The 25,113-nt window shown below is 33.9% G+C and overlaps 4 protein-coding genes across 4 annotated transcripts; 2 read left to right on the top strand and 2 right to left on the bottom strand.

Moving 5' to 3' along the window:
- The first annotated feature begins 1,626 nt into the window (after positions 1–1,626).
- Positions 1,627–3,400, top strand: LOC140968861 (NAC transcription factor 56-like). Its single transcript, XM_073429996.1, has 3 exons — positions 1,627–1,990; positions 2,124–2,434; positions 2,560–3,400. Exons 1-3 carry the CDS (start codon positions 1,807–1,809, stop codon positions 3,145–3,147), a joined length of 1,083 nt encoding a protein of 360 aa, XP_073286097.1. The 5' UTR covers positions 1,627–1,806; the 3' UTR covers positions 3,148–3,400.
- Positions 3,401–7,440: 4,040 nt separating this feature from the next.
- LOC140968876 (uncharacterized) lies at positions 7,441–10,542 on the bottom strand. The gene is made up of 6 exons (XM_073430017.1): positions 10,004–10,542; positions 9,154–9,294; positions 8,948–9,061; positions 8,700–8,873; positions 8,037–8,152; positions 7,441–7,801 (listed from the first exon to the last, which is right to left on the bottom strand). The coding sequence occupies exons 1-6, from the start codon at positions 10,481–10,483 to the stop codon at positions 7,723–7,725; spliced, it is 1,104 nt and encodes a 367-aa protein (XP_073286118.1). The 5' UTR covers positions 10,484–10,542; the 3' UTR covers positions 7,441–7,722.
- Positions 10,543–13,597: 3,055 nt separating this feature from the next.
- Positions 13,598–15,625, bottom strand: LOC140968888 (uncharacterized). The gene is made up of 3 exons (XM_073430028.1): positions 15,057–15,625; positions 14,268–14,826; positions 13,598–13,990 (listed from the first exon to the last, which is right to left on the bottom strand). Exons 2-3 carry the CDS (start codon positions 14,795–14,797, stop codon positions 13,621–13,623), a joined length of 900 nt encoding a protein of 299 aa, XP_073286129.1. The 5' UTR covers positions 14,798–14,826; positions 15,057–15,625; the 3' UTR covers positions 13,598–13,620.
- A 7,470-nt stretch (positions 15,626–23,095) lies between these two features.
- On the top strand, positions 23,096–23,693 carry LOC140968887 (uncharacterized). The gene has a single exon (XM_073430027.1). The coding sequence runs from the start codon at positions 23,342–23,344 to the stop codon at positions 23,546–23,548; it is 207 nt and encodes a 68-aa protein (XP_073286128.1). The 5' UTR covers positions 23,096–23,341; the 3' UTR covers positions 23,549–23,693.
- Positions 23,694–25,113: the final 1,420 nt, after the last annotated feature.

Raw genomic sequence — 25,113 nt, 5'->3', positions numbered from 1 at the left:
TATATATAAAATAAATAGTTGCCCAAATATTAAAACAAGCTAGCCCCATGCGAATTTTAGAATATATATTCTCATAAATTAACCATCATGCAAGCATACATATTGTTGTAAAAATAAATTTTTAGAGTTATCAAATGGAAGTATGGAACCACACAAAAGTACAAACATGTTTTGTCCCAAATCAGCATGACCTACCTAGCTGCCTGAGACATTAAATTTAAACTTTTAAAAATATATATAATATTCGATCTTTTTTATTATTATTTGAGAAAGATAATTGAATATTTTATTTTTGTGCATGTGGTATATATATACATACATAAGATACGAATCTCAATCTCGCAAGACAAAAAAACAAATTATTGATTAATCGAAAAAAATGGCCTACATGATTTGATGCCCAATGGAACGTTTAAACATCATTAAACAATAAATAGACCCCACCCGGCCTGAATGAGATCAAAATATTTGTTTTGTTTTTATTTAAATTTTATTGATTATGATAAGAATTTACTCTTTTTTGCATGAAAACACTAAACTTTAAAGCTATTTAATGACCTAATTTTGATGTTTAACTAATGTCATGGATTAATTTATATCTCAACTTCGTCAAATTCTCCATTCCTCACTATTTTTCTCAATGGAAATCTTTAGAATTCACACAAGCTTAGCTTTCAATTCGTTCGCGATCGTGTGAATAACCCGTTCTTCACCCTAGATTTGTTTGAAACCATATTTGAGTAATTAGTTCTCTTTCCTTTTAATTAATTACATTAAAGCGATGTTAATTATAGACGTGTAATCAGGATTGGACTAATCCTAGTACAATTAGTGTCCCCATTTGTCTAGTCAAGCAAGGGCTATAGAATTATATATAGACTTTTACTATCCAAGAAAAAACAAACTAGTAAATAATAATAATAATAATAATAATAATAATAATAATAATAATAATAATAATAATAATAATAATAAACGATATATAGGTTTCCAAAATGTTCGATAAAATAAATGTTGACTACACTTATTTTTTAATAATATAATTAATTAAAGGGTGGTGTTAGAGTTGATGGTAATTGCCTAACAAAAGGGTGCATTATCGCTAACCACGCATTTTCTGCCCATAATTATCCTCGTCTAATCAATTCGAATTTTTTTTTTAATTATTTATTTTGCTGCGGTCCCCGAATATTATATTCCACGTGTCGGCTTCTCCTGCGCCCTGAATTCACGAGCGTGTCGGTTTATCAGTCGCTTAATTGTAAAAAACGTCGTCATCATTCATTAATCCTAACATCCCTTTGAGGAAGAAATGACATGTTTGCCCTTTGTTCATGTGCCGTGAACCCAACGGACTAACAAAAAGTGAACCACACCTATCCTTCTTCTNTTTTTTTTTTTTTTTTTTTTTTTTTTTTTTGGGTTTCTCCCGAATTAAAATTTTAGATTGATTTTTTGATATTAAGTTTTTTTATTTATTATTTTTTTGAAAAAAACAAATTTTATTTTGAAAGACACAGACTTCTCCCAATAAATTAAATTAAATGAGTTTGTTCTGAAAGAAAATACATGAAACTGTACATTATTTCATCACTGACTACATACCGTATAAAAAGATGGGCCAGCCAAAAGGTTGAAGTACACTCCATTTCATTTCGTGTTGAAATCTTTTTTAAAAATTTATTTATCGAATTGTATCATGATCTCCTCCTCTCGTAAAATTCCAAAAGCCAAAAGCTTGCAAAAAATTTAATATTGCATATACAAAGAATTGCTAGCTAGCTACAAATTAATTATAATTGATTAATGGAAAGCACCGATTCCTCCACCGGTTCACAGCAGCCTCAGCTGCCGCCGGGCTTCAGATTCCATCCCACCGATGAAGAACTTGTGGTGCACTACCTCAAGAACAAGGCCGCCTCCGTCCCGTTGCCAGTTGCGATTATAGCCGAAGTTGATCTTTATAAATTCGATCCTTGGGAACTTCCAGGTAGTGTTTTGTTTTGTTTAATTTCACCGAAAAAATAGGTTATAAATATTTGCTATTTCCAGTTTTTAACGAATATCTTGATTTCTTATTATCTATGCTTCATGATATAATTGTTGTATAACTATTTTTGCAGCAAAGGCAACATTTGGGGAGCAAGAGTGGTATTTTTTCAGTCCCAGGGACAGGAAATATCCCAACGGGGCACGGCCGAATCGGGCGGCCACTTCTGGCTATTGGAAGGCAACTGGGACAGATAAACCGGTGCTGACTGCCGGAGGAACTCAAAAGGTTGGCGTAAAAAAGGCGCTGGTTTTCTATGGAGGGAAGCCACCTAAGGGAATGAAAACTAATTGGATCATGCATGAATACAGGCTCACTGGTAATAAACCCTCCAACACAAAGCCCCCAGGCTACGACGTAGCCAGCAAGAAGGGATCTTTAAGGGTAATTTAATTATTTAGTTTCTTAAATCAAGCTCAAAGTGACCGAGAAGAACTAATCACGTGACTTTAATGTGTTTTTTATTTGCTTTTATGGAGTTTAATTGGATTTTTGGATTATAATTCCAGCTTGATGATTGGGTCTTGTGTCGAATTTATAAAAAGAACACCGCCCAAAGGCCAATAGATCAAGACCGAGACGATATAAACGACATGCTTGGATCAATCCCTCCAAGTATCTCAATGCCTGTTGGACAGCAGAAGCTACAAGGACTGTTCAAGCCCACAAATTATGCATCATTTCTTGAAAACGATCAGCAAAAATTATACGAAGGGGCATCGTTCAACGATTCTATCAACTCTCATTTATGTTCATCAGGTTCAAAGCCAGCATCACAGTTTCCTAATTGGGTACCAGCTGCTGGAGCCCCAAACCTTCTCCCTTCAAAGAGTACACTTACAAATTTATACTGGAACGACGAAGAAGGGAACACGAACTCCCCTCCCACGAAGCGATTTATAGCTGAAAATTGTGATGGAAGCCTCGGAAGATCAACTGATGAAACAACGAACTCTATAGCTACCATTCTTAGCCAGCTGCCGCAAACCCCTTCACTACAGCAGCAGCAACAGGCAATGCTAGGGAATCTTGGAGATGGAGTTTTTCGACCAGCGCAGCAGGCATATCAAGTTTCTGGCATGAATTGGTACTCTTAGTTACGTAATAATATCGATCTAGTTCTATGGGTCAAATTAAAACGATTTTATAGTAATTATTCAAGAAGATATTAAATTAAGCAGATGGGAATTATATAAATGATCCTGCTAGATCTATTTTAAGCTGTCAGATTGGTGGGGGGTATAGAATTATTGTTGCTGTATGTTGGATTTTGAAAATTTTTGTTAAATATTTCACAGATGATCACCCAGGAGACTGTATAATAAATTTCTGTAGTGATCAATTTTAGCATAGGTGAAGCCGTATATATTATTAGCTAATTGTTGTTTTGCAATTGGACATTGTGGTTGGAAATTTTATACAAATGATCTTGTATTGATTGAGGAAACTATAGAACAAATAAATGGTTGAAATCAATATTTAACTTGGAACGTGCATGTGATAAAAATATATATCTACTTTCAATTTGGATAAAAAAAATATAATATACAGAAGATCTTTGGNTTATTTAATTTTTTTTTAATGAAGGCGTGTGAATTTATTTGATCGCATATTTTGTGGGAAGAAGTTTAGGTCACGCCATTTTGCCATCGCGACGTCTAACTACTTTTTCATACGACGGTTGCAATGTATTTATATCTATACTATATAATTAGTACATGGAAGTTGATGTGTACGTTATTTATACTCCACTTTATGTGTAAAATATTTGTTAAAATTATTTACATATAGAGTACAAAGAACAAAAAAATGGAGTATAAATATAAACTCTCTTAATATATATAATATTTCTAGCTATGTTGCGCCATAATTAATTACTAATTTCTTGTATTTTATATGAATTTGACAACAAAATTTACATGTGGTAATTCAAAATTTTAAATCTGATCTTATCTTAGAAGAGTTCGTTGACAAGCAATAACACTTTTATTCATAAAAAGAGAATAATTTTTTGCAATATATCCATACAATTAAAGGAATCTCTCTCTCCCTCAAGAATTATGCATGGCATTAATTTATTCTTCAAGAATTCAATTATGAGTGGGTCTCATGTGAGACCGTCTCACGGATCTTAATCTGTGAGACGGTTCAACCCTACCCATATTCACAATAAAAAGTAATACTCTTAACATAAAAAGTAATACTTTTTAATGGATGACCCAAATAAGAGATCCGTCTCTCAAATACGACCCGTGAGACCGTCTCACACAAGTTTTTGCCTTCAATTATATATATATAGACACACACACACACGCTCACAAATTTGTTGTTTATGTACAATAGTTTAAAGAAACGTAATCCCTCTAATTTTTTTTTCCTTTAATCACATATATAGTGCAAGTCATCTACAAGACATGGTGAAATGAATTTTGGTGTCAAAACATTCATATATATGATTTAAGAAAAAAGATAGACTTGTAAAACTCTATGATTAACGAAATGTTGTCTTAATTTGTAGTAATGCCAACTTTCTTTTCCATCATCGACATTTTTCTTGATTTAATCCCCAAAAAAATTACGAATGATAAGGGTGTCCTTTTCTTTGATATATCGTGTGAAATTTAATATATGGCCAAAGTATGTAAATTCTCTACCACCACACCATCATTTCATTTTGATGGCGAATCGGAATATTTCAATTTTTTTATATATATTTTATGCTACATAAACATTTTTTGAAATGTTTATAATATATTTACTTTATAGAATGGAAAATTTGGGATTCAATATTGTAGGGGTTTTTTATTTTCGAATTTTTGTTTGTTTTTTAGATCAATATTGTAGGGGATAATTAGAGGAAGGGTAACTTCACATTTGGCTTTTTAATTTCCATCTCTTTGACAACTTAGGGACCATATTCATCTGTCATCTTGAAAACAAATCATTATCTTAACCCACTCAAATTTATTATCGTAAACCACAATCCCATTTAAGGAAAGAGTACAAACATCTTTAATTCATATATTTTTTTTAATTTGCTTAAATTGGGAAAATAGATAATGGTTTGATGGAGATTAATAACAAAATAATTCTAATCTCTTATTAAATACGCTTTCATATCCCTATAAAATAATTAACGAATTTGTTAATGATAGTGTTTATGTTTACAATTTTTTTTTAGTGCGTACTTATTGTATAACAATAAACAAATTAAAACGTGCACGTAAGACATAAATTCAGATGATATATGTCGATTATTTTTTTATTTTTATTTTAGATTCTTATAATTAAAGGTGACCTTGCATATTTTATGTGTCGCGGTGAATGTATCTATAATTTCAAGATGTTCTTCAATTGATAATTTGTTCTTATTTCTCGAAGGCAAAACTATAGAACGACCAAACGAGTGCGGCTTTGTCGACATGTATATTCTTATTTTTGGCTTTGTTATCGGTCAATTCACAATCTTAATCTACTAACTTATATTTTTTTCAAATTGCAGTCGTTTTTCATGAACAATGGTGTGACACCGGATATTACTGATGTGTTTGATGTCATATCAACATTCAGGTTAGAAAAGACTAAAATTGAAAAAATAATCCTAGCTACTTGACTGAAATTACGAATTGACTGATAACATGATCGAAAATAAAAAAAAATGTACAAGTTACACGACTAAAAATATGTTGTTTTCCGATTACAAAATAAAACCTTGCGGCTAGTAAGAAAAACTGATCAACATGTATTATATGGTCCTTATTTAAACTAGGAAAACAAATAAGTGAAGAAAAAGAAAAACCAGCTCTTCAATTTTAGTCATTTTCGATTATTATTATAAAGAAAAGACATGAAATAATGTACCTCTAAGTATTGTCAAGTCCACCAGCCCTGAATTGATGCCGAACGGGCTCCATGAAATGTGAGTTGGTATCTAACAGCCCAAAACTATTTCCAAAATTGAAATGAAAGGCAGTAAATATAAATATATAATATCGTTTGCAGAAATTAATACTTTCGGCCAAACAAAAAGTTGTCAAGGTCTAAATTTGACAACTACAATTTGAACCGATGAAAGCCCTGATTGCATCCTGTTAAAGTTCACCTGACAAAAAAATTTTGTTACCAAAATTTTAAAGTTCGTTAAATTTATTGTTTCGATAACTTTTATTCGAGTAATTTTTGGATTTATAAAATTTACATATAAGTTGAATATTAGCCTTTTATTTGATACATTTTGCAAAGTAATGGCTTCAGAATTTATCCCTTTCATTTCTAATTATGAACTTGTACGTTCAGTTAATATTAAAATTTTGTGCTATAAATTATTACTTCCAGTAAAATGTGCGATAGGACCACCGTTTAACTAGTCGTTCAAAGTGCATCTTAATTAATCAATTAATTAATAATCTTGACGAACAATTCTAGTAGACTTGACTCTTCTACTTTGAAACGAAACCACTTTAAGGAAGTTTTCGACTCTTTTTCTTCTTCTTTTCCTCATAAAAACGTGACCATGAAAATATCATCCTTTTTTAAGTGCTTAATAGTTAATATCAGCCTTTCAAATTTTTTTTTTAAAAAAATAGTTAATATCAAGAAAATAAAGTTTATTTTATACAAAATGTGCAAATTGTATCGATATTAATTATTATTACATATAAATTATACAAAATCATGTGTGTTCCGAAATGGTCTACCAACAACCACGTATTAATTAATTCGTTCCCCGGTTTTCAAACGAACTTTCAAAAGGTGTCTTTGATTATATTCGTCCACTTCAAAGAACTTTCCAAGAAGTCATATTGTTTGCTACTCTATATAAGTTCAGACCAAATTCTCAGAATCCAAACCCAAACAGCTAAAACTCATCAAGAAAGAGAGCTCAATTACGAAGATTCCATCCTATGGATCAGACCAAAAATGGGCTTCCACCAACTCCGGCCACCACCGGAGTTGGAGCTGAGAAGAATCTGGCTCGACGTATGCCATCACCAAGATCCTTCACATACAAACGCTCTGTAACATACGAGCGGTATGTGGAAGTAACACCAAGGAGCAGGTCGAGGAGACGACAGGCAGCCAGAGAAGTTGTTCAAAGGGCTTTGACACCTCCAAGCCAGAAACCGAGCTGTAGGTGGCGGAATTTCTGCCCCACACCTAGCCGCCTCTCAAACATGTCTGTGGCTTAACCACTAGAAGTTCGGACAAAAAATTTCCGGACATATTTCTTTCATAAAGCTACACATAGAAGCATCTTTTGAATGTATATCTGACTAGCATCTTTTGAGGCTTGAATCTTACTTGATTTACGTTGGTAATGAGAAATATTTATCTGACATGCATCTATTAGCGTTCAACTCTTAACAGATAAAATTCCAAAACCAAAATAATAACAAGTAACATCCGGTTATGAACAAACATATACATTAACTATCAAGGACATATTCTTATGGTACAATCAAAACTCAAACCGAGACACGAGGAATCGATGTTCGTTACTCTTTACATATACAAACAGTGGTTCTTTAACAGCAGTCAAGGATTGAGACAATGCTTCTATGTCTTCCTCCTGAATCAGCTTCTCGTTCTCTTTTATTCCTTGATTCGAAGGAACAATAAAAAATGGACAATGTCATAATCATAGATATAAAAGTCGAGATCCCGTAAGTTTTTCATCTTTCCATCGATGACGTTGGATTTGTCTCAGCGGTAACTTCAGAAGTTCTTGTTTCAGATTTCTCGTTGGAGTAACTGTCAAAAAAATATATTTGGAATTTAAGCCTCATCCCACCATCCAATGGATTCGAGCTAGATATCTAGTTTTAACTATGATCAAGTCACAAGAGAGATCCAATTCACATCGTTGCCAAATAAAAGTATTATTCTCAAAAGGACAGTTAATCATCGGAGTCCGTGAACGATTTTTCGAATCCAAGAAACTACCCTACAAAGCAAGAAATAATTTGATCCAAGTAACAAAGCTTACGTAGATAATATGGTGACCCAAACAAGTTCCACTGTGTCAACCCATAGAAGCCTTTGTTCGACAGGAATCACGCCATAGGTGATCAGATGAGCAAAAGGCCATAGCTTCCAACCAGCCTGAAATCAATCACATTCAAAACAAATTTTAAGAGCGTAGAATAGATGCAAATTGCAATTATTTAAAAAATAGGTTTCACTTGTTTGTCCGACACAGGTAGAAAGAAATGGAAAAAGCTGATCTTTACACGATTTTGCGTCGTCTGTGTAAAACATAGTTTCCTCACATTAAAAAGGACTATGGCAAGACTTTTTACACATCATATTTCTCGACATGTGATATTCATGCCTTCGAAATTATACCTTCAGTAACCTCTCAAATAGCTTAACCTTAAATTTTCAAGAAGTTAAAAACTGAAATTACAAGTTAGACATCAGAATTAGGCACCGAATATATATCAGTAAATACTTCATCAAATTACACAAAACATAAGATCAAGCAGCAGATGAAAATTTATTAACTTTAAGAAGCAAACCGTTCAATATACAATTTGCAAGCATGCATAAGTGATCTCGATGTTAGATCCTTCATTTGGAACTGAAGCCACAAGTCCCCTTTGAGGTTTACTAGTTTTGTACATCCTAAAAAAAGAGTACGGCTTCTTACTGTTAACATTGGCCAGAAAGTAGCTTTCCACTCAGAAAAGATATTGGCAGGGGAGTCACGCCGTAAGACCCCTAAAAGAATGAAGTAAATGCTGTTCCAAACAGCAGACCAAGCTGTTTGATCAAAAGCAACTTTAGCAGGAACAACCCACCAATCATCAAAAGGAAATAAAGCCTGAAAAACACGGTATGTTCAAAAATATTGTGCTAGAACATAAAATCTTAACACAGTGTCTCTGCAATAATTACCTCACAGAAATGATAGTAATAGTGCGAAAGGGAACCGTGAAGTGAAAAACCAACTAGGCCAGATCTGAACATACGTGAACGGTCAAATTCAAACAGAGGTTTCCCTTCATAACACTGTAATTTATTAACATGTGAATTAGTCACATCAATCCATCAAACAGCCAATAGCAGAGGAGTTTTCTCATCAATAAACAAAATTTACGAACCTGTGCAATCCAATCCCCCAAGGAATAAACAACTCCACTGATAAACATTTTCGCCAAGACAGGATTTGTTTCAAGAGCAGCCTCATACGCATTCCAGTTGTGTTCGGGTGCATATCTCAATATTTCGAAAAGGGTCCATCCCTGAGTAAAGATAATAAACCGTTTCCACATAATATCTAACATAAAGCAGACGTATGTAGCAATCAAGAACCAATTCTACAGCTAAAAAAACGCTCAACAAATTTTTTCACCAAACTGAAGGAAAATATAGTGAATAAATTTCATCCATTCAGAAATTTTACTCTCCGTCCTTCAGATTCTCCACCCCTACCCAGTCCATCCCCTTAATCAAGAAAAAGTAAAATTTTATACATAATTTTATTAAAAATTCAAGTTTTCAACCCCAATCAAATAGGTGAGTCGCCCGCTCACCCTCTGCCCACGGGGTAATTTCTGCACAGCAGATTGAACAATATGGAAATAGTTGTACATCTGTCCTCTATTCGTCCATTCAAACAAGACTAAAAATCACCGGAGTAAGAGTTGAGAAATATTACTTCATGTAATCGACCGAAATTAACAACAATCAGAGAATCAATAAGACCGAAATCAAAAGTCATAAATAACCTGTCAACCCTCAGTTACAATGGATGCTATTCCAAAGAATTAAGCAAACAACTAAATCAGACAACTCAATTGCACTCAAAGATGAAATTCCAAGCCCCCAAAATTGCATACCCATCAAGAACAATACGGCTCAAGGAAGCCACACTTTCCGGACAAGTTTCTATTTACACTACAGAAACCAAAAAAAGAAAAGAAAAAAGAGACAAGAACAGAAATAACTCACATGCCAATAATTATGATCGATGGTAAGTAGCTTGGCGATGGCAAAAGATCCAGCAACCAACACAATCGAAGCATTAATGGTCCTATCAACAAGTCTCGCCATTTCCAGCTGGCTTTTCCCATCGACCGAGTCCGAGCCAGCTGCACCAGAAGCAGAGGTTGAGAAGCCAATAGCTCCCTCGACAGTCAGCCTTCCAGAAGCATCACTGCCAAAACCTCCGACAACCAGATCCACCTCCGTCCCTTCCGCTTCTTTTCCTATGAATACGGCGCCGCTTTTTTGATCCACTGTGTCATCACTCTGGACGGGAATGACGTCAAACTCACCGGCCACCGAGCCCACAACATGTAAGGAACGACGACTATGATTTGTGTTGAAGAAACTAAGTTTGACGGGAGTGTTGTAGAAAGGGTTGCTCTGTTTGGGTCCACGAAGAGCTAAGAAGGATTTTGGGGCGATGGAGGCGGCGGCGGCGGCCATACAGTGGCTTACTATGATCACTAAAAAATCCGGTATCTTTAAGACCAAATCAACATAATATATATAGCACAAAAATTTAATTGAAGAGCTCTATAAGCAGAATAGTTTGTGAATTCTTTATTATATCTTCCGGGCCACTTGTAATGCGAACCATATATAAATGAATAAAATAATAATTAAAATTAAATATAAAATACGTGATTTAATTTTATTAGAGAAACTGGGCTCCTTTAGAAATATCTGGAACCACGGTTTGCACCGGAGAAGCCACGTCAACGGACTACGTAGATTGTGGAGGAACCCAGTTGGGCTACGTTCTACGCCACGCAAATTCCATTTTCACGACTTTTCTTGTTCGTATTTTGAGAAAAGAGGGTGCAATGTCAACACTTGCTCGACACAAATAGCTAGCATCCATACCCTACTTCCGTCCTTCGATGGTCAATATTCACTCCGAATCGAAGCCCAAATTAGAGTGCGTCCAATGGTGGGCTTGCTGGTTAGGACTCTCCGAATCGAAGCCCAAATTAAAATGCGTCCAATGGTGGGCTTGCTGATTTTTTAACCAGCAAGCAGCAGCAGATTATATCAATTTTTGTAAGGTTAAAGAGAAGCTCCTTTTGCCAATGTTTGGACAAAGTTATAAAATTCATTATTGTCACATTTTTCATACTGCAATTTTAGTAGTTAACATCTAAAAAACAAGTTGCTTGTGTTTCAACCCAGTTCCAACAATCCGAGAAACCCAGTTCCAACAATGCGTTTCTTGGACCGAGAAAAAGTTGAACATTAAAGGTCGAGCTACTGTTTTCGTTCTAGACTCACACAAATATTTTGGAATTTTATGACTTATTTTTACATAAAGGACCCGAAAGTCCTAGCTTATTTTTCAAACACGAAAGGCAAAATAACCCCGAAGACATAAAAGACTTAATTATTTTGCTGTAGGGGGATACCAGAAATACTTGTGGTAGACTGATCAGTGTATCACTCTATAGACCTAAAGAGCCGAGTAATTAGTTAGACGTTCATTTCAATTTGATGGGACAATCTTCGGTTCTCTCGACACGGAAATTGAAATTTGAGGAGTAAAAATTAGTTGACTGGTCTCAAGTCTCAATCCAGTTCGATTTGAACCCAGACAACACCTAAATGCTAGCTATAGGACTAACTAATATGTCGATTGATTACTTGAATGTTTTTTAAAATGTTATCATAGCTTTTGACATTAATGGAAACTGATGTCTTTCATAATTTTACCTCAAAACGGAATCCCTTTTGAAGGAATTATGTTTCAAGAATTTTTGGGTACGGTACTTGAAAAAGGTATTCAAATTTTTATACCAATTAAGTAATAACCCATCAACAATCACCTCAACTGGTTCCGATTCAATGTCTTAGTCATGAAGAATTCGAAATTGGGCAGCAGCTTTTATACTCCATAATATATACCGTAATGCATGCTTTGATGTTGGACCCAATCGTTCAAATAGATAATCTTTCTCTATTAACTAAAGCTAGCAAAGTTTGGGGACAGTACCCACCTTAAGAAATTGGACGCAAAAGATAAAAGCAGCTTGATCACGTGAGAAAAAAGCATGTATACGTGCATGGAAGGCGCTGCCTTCGTCACTTGCTATTAAATAAAGTATACTTTTTGTGCCTATTTTTGCAATCAACTGTGCATAAAGAATGTAATATGGGGAGGGAGGAGGAATAAGCTTTTGTTTCGATTATGTGCCAATTACTCTCCCCTTTTCTTTTCCTCCATTTTCACCTCGTACTATACATCATTCTTAAGTTTCTGTTAAAAACTTGTGTAGAATTTGAAACTAATTTCACATCATGATATCATACTAGATAAATGAAACATTAACGTAACAGACTGCTCTACTCGACTTGGTAATCACATACCCAAAATGATTAATTGATTATAAGTATAGCAAAGGTGAAAACTAGTTGTGGAGCACTCAAAATTTGGGTTTGTATGTATTATCACAAGTCCAAAATGGCATCGGAATGGGTCGTCTTTTTCACATGGAATAGATAAAAAGGTGCCTACGATGATGAATCATCTACTGAAAGGGACAAGACAGTGAAATGGAACTTGAAAACTACTAATAGTTCAACTTTACCGAATAGACAAAAAAGCCAATCTAGTATGGAGCCAATTAAACATCATCATTTCCACGTTGAAATCCTGGACTAACCAATGCTAATCACGAATGTCGCCGCTTAATATAATCACATCCTTTCATCAAAATTTCTTAGTTAGATTTTTTTGGGTTACATCATGATTATTATGTTTTGATGCCCCGAAAAAAACTAGGGTCATCCTCGTATTCGGACAAAGTAGAGAGATCAGAAGCCTGGGGCAACCGCGGAAAGAACTAAGGAATTCGAATAAACCAGCACACATCAATATAAGCCTAAGCTCTCATACTAGTCCGGGATGTGCAAGTAGTTATGGTAATAAATCTGAGACTCTGTCTGTACCTTCACATTTTGACCACTGTCCGAGCATATCAGGACATAGATTTTAATTCTCCAAGAAACTCATTTCAGTTGCTTTTCAAAACTGGTGAGACACTAACCCATCAACACCCGTACCTACCAATTGATACAACATACAATCAATGGCCCAACCCTTTCCATCCAAGAAGAATAGGTTTAATTTCTATCTTGTAAGATAGAAATACTTTGATACGATATCGAAAGAACAACTTCAGGACTTATAATGGTTCAGTACATAGGATAAAAACAAAGAAAAATCGTATATGATTTGTTATATGGTATTGGATCAACCTAGATGATTCGAAGTTACAAGACCACCCTTTCGAAGAAGTAAATATAATAATAAACAAATAAATGAATTGATCGCAAAATTAATATATCAACTAACCCATAGAATTAATTCTTTTATTGTGTATATTGTACTTGACAATTCTAATACAAAGCATCTGGTTCCACTTCGTATCCCCAGATGTGCATTTTTTCCTTATATTTCTTCACCTCATAAAAACAAATAATATAAAATAAAATAAAAACTTGATTTACCATTTCCCGATATTTGCATTTTCCAACCTCTCTTCCTTTCTTATTTAAAAATATTTATTTTATTTTTTTATTCCTGATACTCAACAAAGACCGTTGAATCTCCAATCTAATCTCACTTCAGCAGACCTCACGAAATGATGACGTGGCTTCCGAAACGAAACGATATGGCTGTTGACCATAAACGCGGTGACCCGATCCGAGACCCGGATATCCTCCATCTTCAGCTCATTCAGCCGATGCACGTACTCCGGCACATGCACCAAGTCCCACACAACACCCACGCCGCCAGGCTTCAGCACCCTCACCGCCTCACACAACACCCTCATTCGTTCCGCCGCCGCCGCAGCAGACTTGGCCCCAAACTCTTTACCCACCCTGTGTACGAACGCAGCAGATACCACCACATCGAAGTAGTTGTCGCTAAAGGGTAGCGTCCTTGGGTCACCTGGCCTGTAATTGGGTAGTTAGATGGCGGCCCGGATAAAAAGGATATTCAATATTAGTTCAAACAAAGAAATATGATACTGAAGTGCTTGGTCTTTATAATTAGTCGGTACTGCAAATTTAAAACACTTATTTCACTGTATTTTTGTATTCAACTGGACTAGAAAAACGAAGGGATGATAAAAATGTGCAGCTTGTTTAAAAACGATGCATGAAATATATATATGTATTATAATTAAATAATAATAAGTGGGTTTGCCATTTCGGGTCGGGTCCTCCCTACCTGCAAGTGACGTACTCTTGGACGCCCTCGAGGCCAGCGGTTTTCAAGGTACGTGTAGGAATGACGGTGCTGCTGCGTGTCTGGGTCCGGGCCGGATTGAGCCCAACAACGCGACCGGAGGACCCGCATTTCTTGAGCTGCATAGCGACTGTGTTCAGGAGGATGCCCCGGCCACAACCCAGGTCAAGTGCATGCTTGACGGAGGACCAATCAGAGACAGAGGACACGATGCGCTGGGACATGTCCCAGTGAAGGGACACGGCGGAGTAGAAGAAGTTACCGGCGGCGAAGAAGAGGCACACGGCGGAGAGCGCTGTGACTGAGCCGGTGAAACCTGCGGCGAAGCGACTCGAAGCAGGGCCCGGGAAAAAGTGTTGCAGGAAAAGGCAAATAGGTTCGAAGTAGAGGAGGAACACAACTGAGAGAACAGAGAAGCCCATGGCATGAATGAGAAGGAATAATGGGGTCTTCCAGTCATCCACACCGTAGATCGCGTAGATCTGCGTCCAATCTCTGCCTGTTTTCCCCATTTCCTAAATAATCTCGTGAAATCCCAACTCTGTGAAACAATGAGATAATCAAGATTCGTGAAACAATTCAACTCGGCAAATGGTAAATAGAGTAAAACGACAGCTGAATCCAAATTTAGCTTCAAACATTGAACTTGCAGTTTGCTCAAACTGAAATAAAATCCGCTTCAAGCGAAAGTCATTTAACCATTTTAAAGTTTCAGGAAAAAACAAATGGAATGAAAATGGGCCATAAAATAGCAAAAAGACGAGGCCTTACCCTTATCCACAAGAAATCAAGGTGCAGAACACTGAATGTCAGATCCAGGAAATGCAGGGGAATAATTTAGTGATCCCGGAAAGATTAATTATTGACAGAGAGAAAAGTACACTCCTCTGATTAAGGTAAAACATGGAACTACTCTTCAGTAATAGTGATTTCCACTAAACCCACTCACCAAGGTACAAAATGGCAGCTTTTATAGTAGAACAATCAATCAATGATGCAGAAAAAGAGGACCGGAGACTAAGGAATGGAGCACAGATTCCTGCAATCATGAGAAAACTGATTCTCGTACACTATCTATCTCGAGGGATGGGATAAAAAATTCCAAAGGGTATGATGAATGAATCTTGCTTCTCCGTAGTACGTAATCACGAGGTTATGCAATTCGTCTGTATTTGACAAGAAAAGATCGATGAGAAGCAAACAGGGATCTGAAAGTTAGGTGGGTGGGATTGGATTTTCGAGGGGAAAGCACAGACTTTTATTCTTCTTTTTTTACGGAGAGAGGGAATTCTTGGCGTCTTATGATTCTGTTGCTGTGTATTTGAGTATTAAATTTTCGTGTGTGTGTGTGTGTGTGTATATATATATATATGCATTACAGTAAAAACGAGTTTAAGTAAGGTGCTTGTATATTCTAGAAAATATCAAACTATGGAGGTTGTCAGGTTGAATTGATTGAGACTGAGTTTTGGGATTGGATGGACTGTGTGGTGACCTGAACAACTGGTGGAAGCAGTGGCAGACCCACAATCTTTGCCGCTCGTGTTGTCCAAATTTTTTGAAAAAAATTTATATTTAAATTTTTGTATAATTTTGGATAAATTTGATATTAGCTTGGTTAGATAAATTTAAAATATTAAAAGATTTTAGAGTTTAAAATTCTAGTTCGGACGGAGTGGAATGGTAGTAGCCAACATTTTATATTATATTTTTGTTTAGCTGAATTTTGATCTTCGGAGGAGTCGGTGGTATTCATTCCATGAACTAAAGTCCATATTGTATTTGGTCATGGTCTTGAGGGCCACTGTCATTAAATAGGTATACGTTGTCTATCAATCGTGTTTGAATGGTACCAATATATATGTACATACGGAGCAATTTTTTAAAAGGTCATACTTTGTGTTTTTTCCAGTAAATAATCGTCTTATATTGAGAGAGAGAGAGGTACTAAACTATTCAAGTGGGTGCGAGAGCAACCAATAGCATGTCTTAAAGAAAATAAATATAAATTTCATACGAAGTTTTTTATTGCTAGTAATGTACGAACAGATGTAAATGTTGAATATCATCAAATATTAATTTTATTTGATAATATTGAAAATTTTGAAGGTATATGAGTCAGAGAGTTTCTAATCTCTGCATGTGCTTCACTATAATTGAACCATAAGTACGTGAATTTTCGTTCTCAATCCTTCGCACAGTTGTAATGTTGCTCTTAGTTCGGTGATTAAGTACTGTTCTCTAACCCTCTGCTGCGTGGCCCGCGTTACATCCTTAAAATTGCAATAATCACACTGAAAAAATGTGATTACCAATATTTATAAATGGAAAAACCGCAATTTTTTTTTTTTAACTGTGTTACTTTACGATTTTATCATATGTATTATTAAATTTAAGTTTTAGTATTGTATTTTTTGATTTTTAGCAATTATATCATTTTTTTCATGAGAAGTATTGATCTAACACAATACATGTCAATGTCACATCAACACTCCAATAGTATCACGTCAGCGTCAAGTCGGAAAAATGGAGTGGCAGAGAATGGGGGAAGATTTGGAATCTACAAGTCCCACCTAAAGTAAAACACTTTTTATGGAGGGCAACCAGAAATTGCCTCCCTGTTCGAGCAAGTCTTCAACGTAAAGGTATTCAAGTTCCTTGCAAGCAAAGGAAAAAAAAGAAAGTATTGCATCCCAACTCCAACAGTGTTGATACCAGCTACAAGAGATGGCATAAACCTCCTGCTTCCTTCCTAAAGTGCAATACAGATGCTGCTTTGTTCACTTCGAGCAACAGGTTTGGACTTAGTGGTGTGCTGCGTGACGAAAATGGGGAGTTTATAGCATGCCGAATGCAACACAACGCCGGAAATCCTGCTGTCAAGGAATGTGAAGCTCTTGCGCTACTTCAAGCTATTACCTGGATCAAGGAAATGGAGCTTGCAAATGTGATTTTTGAGCTTGACGCGAAAAATATTGTCGATGCCATAAAAAAATCGACAGATGATGATACGGAATTTGGATCTATTGTGCGCCAATGCAAATCTCTTTTAAATCCAGGAACACTGCTCTCGGTTCAGTTTGTTTATAGACAAGCAAATGCAGCCGCTCATGCCTTGGCCCGAGCGACTAATTTATATGCTAGTCCTTCTACTTATTTTGAGATTCCACATTATTTGATTGAACATTTGGATGATGTTTGTAGTTCTTTACATGCTTAATGAAATTTCTTTCAAAAAAAAATAATAACATAGAAGATTAAAATCGTAAAAAAAACAAATAAACATGACGAAAAAAAGCATTTATTTCCTTTTTCAAAATGAAATAAATGTTGCAAGGATTGGTTGTGGAAAATCTTGGTTGTAAATTGACTTTGATTTTGAAAATATTGTAATAAGGCTAAAAGTCGTGTTTCAAAGTCGCATACAAAAATACTTGTTGCCAAATTGCATCGCTTCATACAATCGCATTTTTGTATAATATATTATTATATCCTAGAGGCGGAATCAGCCGAAGATGGATAGAGATCTTCATCTCCGATTTCTTTTTTTTTTTTTCCATAGATTGGTATAATGTTTATTTAATATAAATAAATAAAATACTTTACAGTTTAGTTTACACCGACTAAATTTTTTAAATTTAAAGTAGTTATCCAATCCAATTTATATATATAAAAAAAATGCAACCCCAATTAAATAACATGTCAAGTAAGCTTAATTTACGGTAATATGCAGTGTTTTGAAAACTACGTATTCATAAATGAATTTTATAAATACGTCGAAGTTAGAAAATTTCAAAGAATTTTTACAAGTTGGTACCCTTGTTTTTCCAACGTAGGGACAAAAACGTGGGTCCTAAATTAAATAAAAGGGATGTGTACAAAATTTTCAAAATTAGGACGCGCGATTGGCGTAAAGCACCAAATGTCGAAGTCATGGCTTTTGACGGTGCAATGTCATTTATTATACAATTAGTCCCTTTGCTTGTTGTTTACTTCTTTATAAAAGATTTCTTAATATCTATTGACTATTATCTATAGTAATTAATTAACAATTTGATTAACGCTATTAACACTATTTATTTTCTTTGATTTAATTTAATTAATCGCAATAGGGTTTTGTTGGGAAGCTTGTTCAATTAATGTAGTAGATAAAAGAAATTTAATTTGAATCAATATATAAAACGGGGGGCAAAAAGAAAAAATCAATGCTTGAATTTGCGACCAACGTGAAGTCAATAATAGATTAATTAATTAAATTATTTGATTATTATATAATTAATTGGTTAATGAGAAAATAGAAGTGGGGCGTTAAGTGAAAATGTGGACTTGCGTAATATTGATATCTTTATATATGTTTAGATCACAATAGTTTTTCCCATAGTATAAAGCTTATGCACACTAGTGTGTAAAATCACGCTAGTTAATTCAAATGTATTGAACAAATCATATGTTACATGTTCGTTCGATAAAATATTTTATAAGCAGGATTCATTCAAGGTTCTACCTAAACTTCAAATACCATGTTTTTTTTTATATTTTAATCTAAGGGTTGGGGAAGATTCGAACTTGAGTCAATACATGAAGAATTTCGATGAAATCATTGGACCAAGCCTTCGATCTCTTCAAATAGCATGTTAGAGTTTACACTTGACACTAGCTACGATACCACGCAATTGTTGATCTAAACATGCAAGCATGTGATGTGACTCATTTGTTGATTTTGTTGACCAAAGTAAAGTTCTTGCCCAAGATTATTATGGTTGTTAATTATTATGATTATAATAATCAAGTTATATATGATTAAGCATATATAATCACATTAATGGTGTCATTGACTGCAGGCCAGTGAGTGCTTATGACATACATTTTCGTTTCTTTTCTAGACAAGTTTAATCTTGACAACATTAAATTTTTTCAAAAATATTTTTTTTTATTGCACGATTCCTTCAAAATCAAATAGTAGTATTGGTACATACATGCATATTATGTGCAGAAAGGCCACCACTTCACAGCCTTCCTGGGTTAAATCTAGAAATAATCATGATCAATATCTTCTACATACGGGTTAAAAAGGTATTGTATTAAGTGTATATCCAGTGATTCATATTTTTTTTATACGTGAGATCCGTGATTTTTTTAAATAAATTGGTTTTCAAAATTAAAAAAAAAAACCAATATATTTATTATCATATATCTGAAATCGTTAACTTTGTTAGGACCAATGGAATCCGGATATCTCCACACTGGTATGATATTGTCCACTTTGCGTTTTAACTCTCATGGTTTTGCTTTTGGAACCACCCAAAAGGCCCCATACCAACCCATGATCTTTCTCTAGATCTTCCAATGTGGGACTTTGGTTGCATCCCAACAATCCTCCGCTCAAACGAAGTTCCACTATTATTCTCATGGTCCGAGCCTCCCCTCAAGCCTTATTCGTCCTCCAATCGAGGTTACTCCACTTCGCTTCGTTGGAGCGCACGCCTTACATGAATACTGGGAGCATAACCCACCTCGAGAGTTTAATTAAGGATTTTTACCGGGAGCCCTCACCTCCTTCGTTTAGGTATCGAGGATTCTACCCACACGGCTCGATCTAGACCATGGCTCTAATACCACTTGTTAGGACCAATGGAATCCGGATATCTCCACACTAGTATGATATTGTCCACTTTGGGTTTTAACCCTCATGGTTTTGCTTTTGGAACCACCCAAAAGGCCTCATACCAATGGAGATATCATTCAATCTTTATTAACACATGATCTTTCTCTAGATCTTCCAATGTGGGACTTTGGTTGCATCCCAACAAACTTCAAATCCATCCATTCAAATATAACATAATTGCTCATACTAACATCTGGTATATACGAAACATTTTGTTAATTAGATTAAAATGCGAAAATTGAAGAAATCGAATACAGGAATTTGCGTTAACGGGATCACAATAAAATCAAATTTAATTATAAAAATTTGTACTTCAGGTTTAGGGACGGACTAAACTAAGAGATCTCCGAGGACGGACTATGTGAGAGTTACAAAATTTTAAAATAATAATAAAATAATATTTTATGTATATAAAAAATATTATTTTAATTTCTACTGAGGTAATCTTGAATTAATCATAGTTACCCACTAACGTTAGACTTCTACCCCTCACCTCACCAATATATCAATTTCAATTTTTTTTTTTTTGAGGTATATTATGATTAACTAAGTATTATAAATTGGCCCACGGGCTACATGGCACAAACATTTGAAATATGTTTGGCACTTGTCAGTGGCGTTAATATGTTTTATGAAACATTATAAAAAGACAATTAAATTTTTGAAAAGTTACAATAAAATATATATTACAACTTTTTCATATCCGAAAATTCCTTAAAAAAAATTGTAGTTTCCAAAACCATAAACTAGAAACACTAATTTACTTTAAATGATTATATTTGATTAAATTCAGATTATGCTATTATTTTGTGTGCGTGCACACCTAAGTACAATATTTTAGAACGAATTCAACGATAAAAAGAAAAATTTAAGCTAAGCACTACTATATATTTTTTTTAATATTATTCCCATAGGAAAAATAATTGTTGGGTTTTATTCTATAATTTATTCTTATTTCAAAAAAAAATTTATATAATTTATTCTTTAAATTATCCTTTTCTTATTAATAAGATTTTGCTAAATATTTGATTAAGAGTTTTGTCTTTCTATCTTTTTATAAGAATTGACTCTAGACAACACTTATGAGAGTGTTGAATGAAGATTTTATTTTGTTACTTCAGTTTTTGGCATATAGCATTTGAATTCTTTGGTTATTTTATTTTTGTTTTTAGAATGTAATTTGATTCATTAACTTGTTTGGAAATAATTTTTTTTACAATCACTAGTGTTGTTTTGTAAACTCAATTTTTTTTAGGGATCATTTTGTCACGAGACACCACACAAATGTTTATACTTGTTCATAATTATTTCTAAATTATTTTTATTTAAATTATTTATTTATGTGTTCTATTATTCCATTATTATTTTACTATGTGCTGTCATTAGGTGTTACAACATCTGAGACAACATTGATATCTGATATACACAACGTTTTTACCGTTCATATTAAACAAAAGCTCTTTACACCCTATATTATTAAATTTCAGTGGCCATGAAAAACTTTTCTATATCTTTTCAAAATGATAATCTCTCCCTGTATTTGTTTTATCTAAAAAAACCTAAAAAAACATTATATTTTGAAATTTAGTCGGTCGGTCCTAATACTATAGAACATAGCCTAGCCTCTTCCTGGGGAGAAACCATTAAGGATACCTACAAAATTTAAAGTCAATACTGCATAGATTTGTATTTAAATGGTTTAATTAATTAATTAAGCTTTTTATATGTATTGATTTTTCGACAACTTTAGTTGATAAAATCGTTCTAATGGAATAGTTTAAGATAAGTAGCAATATTGATCAGCACTTTGAACAATTTTTTGCATATGCTTGTTACAATGATTTTAACCATATCGGGGGTTTGTTTCATATTATATCAGGGTCAAATTAAAATTAAGTGTGTTTTTAAAACAAATGTATTTTGTGATACCGTCTCACGGGTCTACATCCATGAGACGAGTCGACCTGAAATATATTTAAACATGAAAAGTAATGTTTTTATATACAAAATAATATTTTATCATGATTTGAATCGGGTTGAAGATTCATCTCATAAAATTAAATCGTGAAACGATTTGACGAAAATTTTCGTGGAAAAAAAATAGTAAACAAAATAGACACGGCACCAGCGGCCTTCTCAATATCATGAAAATTCAACAAAATATTTCTAACAAGATCGGGCCCCACAAAAATAAATAATTTCATGGAGGTGGAAACTTAATTTGAAAGGAATAAGCTAGCTTGGGGATAGTAACTTTGATTAAGTTTTATATTATTCCAAAAAAATTTAAATGGTTGCTACAACACAATAGTTGTATAATCACGAATTTGAATGAAGCTTGCATGTGTTATCTACATATAATATACAAATTAATCGGATATGCATTGATAAGTAGTATAAATGAAATTTAAAATATTTATATTTTAGTTTTATCTAAAATGTTCGATCTTAATTAAATCCGAACGAAATCATGAGTAAATGAGAAAATGCTCGAAACATGACTCAAAATCATAATATGATAATTTGATTACACACATATTTTTGTAATACAATCTCACATGTCAATTTTGTGAATCAGATCTCCTTATTCGTAGGGTAATAACCAAATATTTAATTAAATGGTTGTCAAAGGTTGTATGTGTGTGTGTGTGTGTGTTTTTTTTTTTTTTTTTTTTACGTTGGATCACATGAATTTTAATTTGATGTAGTTACAAACATTTTTTCCATCATGTCTCGTTAATATTTCGGTATAGCAAGATTTTTAATGCGATATGATCATCGGGGATGTCATTTGCCTGTAATGTGCCAAACCATAATTTTACTCGTCACTTTGAGTTAATGAAGATCTTACCTAAATATACAGCAATCACAAATTTAGTCAACATTAATCAACAACTACAATATTGATTTTTTTCATCATATTCAATTATGTTTGTGTAATATGGTCCATGTTAATATCATTTAATGACTCACTCCGCCCCATATTTATAAGCTTTTCGATGATGGAATAATAAAATTTTTATTTAATAATCTTGGAAGTAATTAATGTATTTAATTTAATAATAGAAATATATATACACACACACACCAGTGAGAAGGTTACCGGCCTATTCTTTTTATGAAACCTACGGAAATTGAAATAGTCGAAAAACAATGAATTCTTTTGATTTAAATTCCCTTCCAACTTCCAACTGCCATTATCTATCTATATATATATATATATCAGACTCATCCCTCCGTAACCCAGATTCCTAGACTTATACGAAAAGCACACATGTAAACCCAAAGCCCTGAACATTATGTTATTATAGTTCACAACGAAACAGGATTTCAATTTCTGTGCTGCTTTTTTATATACATAACCCGGTTGGTGCATCCGGCCAGGCGTTTGATGGTTTGTTTCTGTTTTCTGGTGGACCAGAAGAGGGTCATGCGGCGGAGCAAGCCGGTGGCGGGGATGTGTTCACGGTGCCGACACGGCGCCTTGGTGGCCGACATGCAAACCTTGACGAGGTTTTGTTACATCCCATTTTATTGGAAATCGTGGAAAGCCATCGTATGTTGTTTCTGCGGCTCCATTCTCAAATCCTATCGGTGAGGCTTGATCATCCATACGGTGCACGAATATGTCTTCTTTTTTGTATTCAAACGATCCTTTTACATCAATACACGAATTAATCAAACGAAGAAAGATCAGTTGTTGGACAGATGTAGTTAGAAACATTTTGAATAATTTTATTACTGTTGGGAANTCAGTATGGTCGGCACTTGTCTGGAACGAGTATCTGAAAAGAGTACTGTGAATATCAGACAAGTGCCGACCATACTGATATCTGCCAAAAATTTACTGTAACTTTCATTCTTTAGTGCATAAATTCATTGACTGCCGGATAGAATAGGTAAACCAAAAGTTGTTCACTCTAAAAATGAATTGTTTATTTATTTTTGCATTTCACCCTTTCAAAGTAAGTGAAAACCTATTTTATATATATTTATGTTATGTTGAGTATTAATTTGTTCATGTGTTTAAAATTTAATTAATTATGTGTATTTCAGTGCGGAACATAAATGAAATTTAAATTATTGGAATTGACTGTGTAACAGAAAATTTGTTCATATATATATATTGACAACTATTGTTGTGTTTCCGATTTTTAAACCAAGTTTTAAGATAAACTGATATTTCAATGTTTATTACAAAAATAAATAAATTTACAGAATCCGAATAGAAACATATACGTGTGAGATTATTATTTATTGACTTGATTATTAGTTAGAACATAAGCATCCTTTTAGCCATCTGTCCCCCTATCTTTGATTTGTACAAGTTTGAATATACTAGGAACTTCATTTATGTGCGATTGATTTTTTGTTCCTAATTTCGAGTCAGGACATGAGATCGTTATAATTGAGTTTCAAACTCGAAATTTTTTCTTAAACTTAGGATCGTATGTGCTACAAATCATCGGCAATGTACTTCACGTTTTAAAAGAGATAAGATATTTAAAAAGTTGATGGAAAATTATTCTACAAAGCATTCGTGCAACAACAAATTTATAATCTGTATTTTCTACAACAAAATAGGAAATCAGCTATAGAATATCTCTTATTTAGATTCATGAAAAAATATTAGAAATAATATATATTTTCACCTCAGAAAATGGGGAATATCAGCTTTTTTTGTGTGAAAAATATATATTTTATAATTGAATAATTAAATTACAATTAACCATGAAGTTAAAAGAAACCATTTTCTTTGCTAAAAACCAATTACCAAAAGGTTAATTTGGTCGGATACAACCAAAAATACAGGTTTTAAGAGCATAAATTTCACCTTTCAAAATCTACAGTGACTTTGCTAAATCAGTATCGACTATCGACCCATGACTCTCCCTAATTAATGGTTCTTTCTCATAAAAGTGGGTGATAAGTTGTGCATCCTTGGAATTTCATCCCCATACGATAAGTTTCAAAATCTACGGTGACTTTGTCCAGTGATTCAAAACAAAACTTATGCATCATTGGAGTTTCATCCCCATACGATAAGTTTGGATTTCACAATAAGCACATCAAAAAGACTTCTAATTTGTTTGATATTGAATGTTGATTTTTCATTAGGATTACATGAAATTGCAGAGCGAGAATGAGCAATTCTTCCACAAG

Source organism: Primulina huaijiensis, unplaced genomic scaffold (genome assembly GCF_012295235.1).
Source record: "Primulina huaijiensis isolate GDHJ02 unplaced genomic scaffold, ASM1229523v2 scaffold38229, whole genome shotgun sequence".
In the NCBI taxonomy this organism is placed as follows: domain Eukaryota; kingdom Viridiplantae; phylum Streptophyta; class Magnoliopsida; order Lamiales; family Gesneriaceae; genus Primulina; species Primulina huaijiensis.
This window is presented reverse-complemented; position numbering and strand designations above follow the sequence as displayed.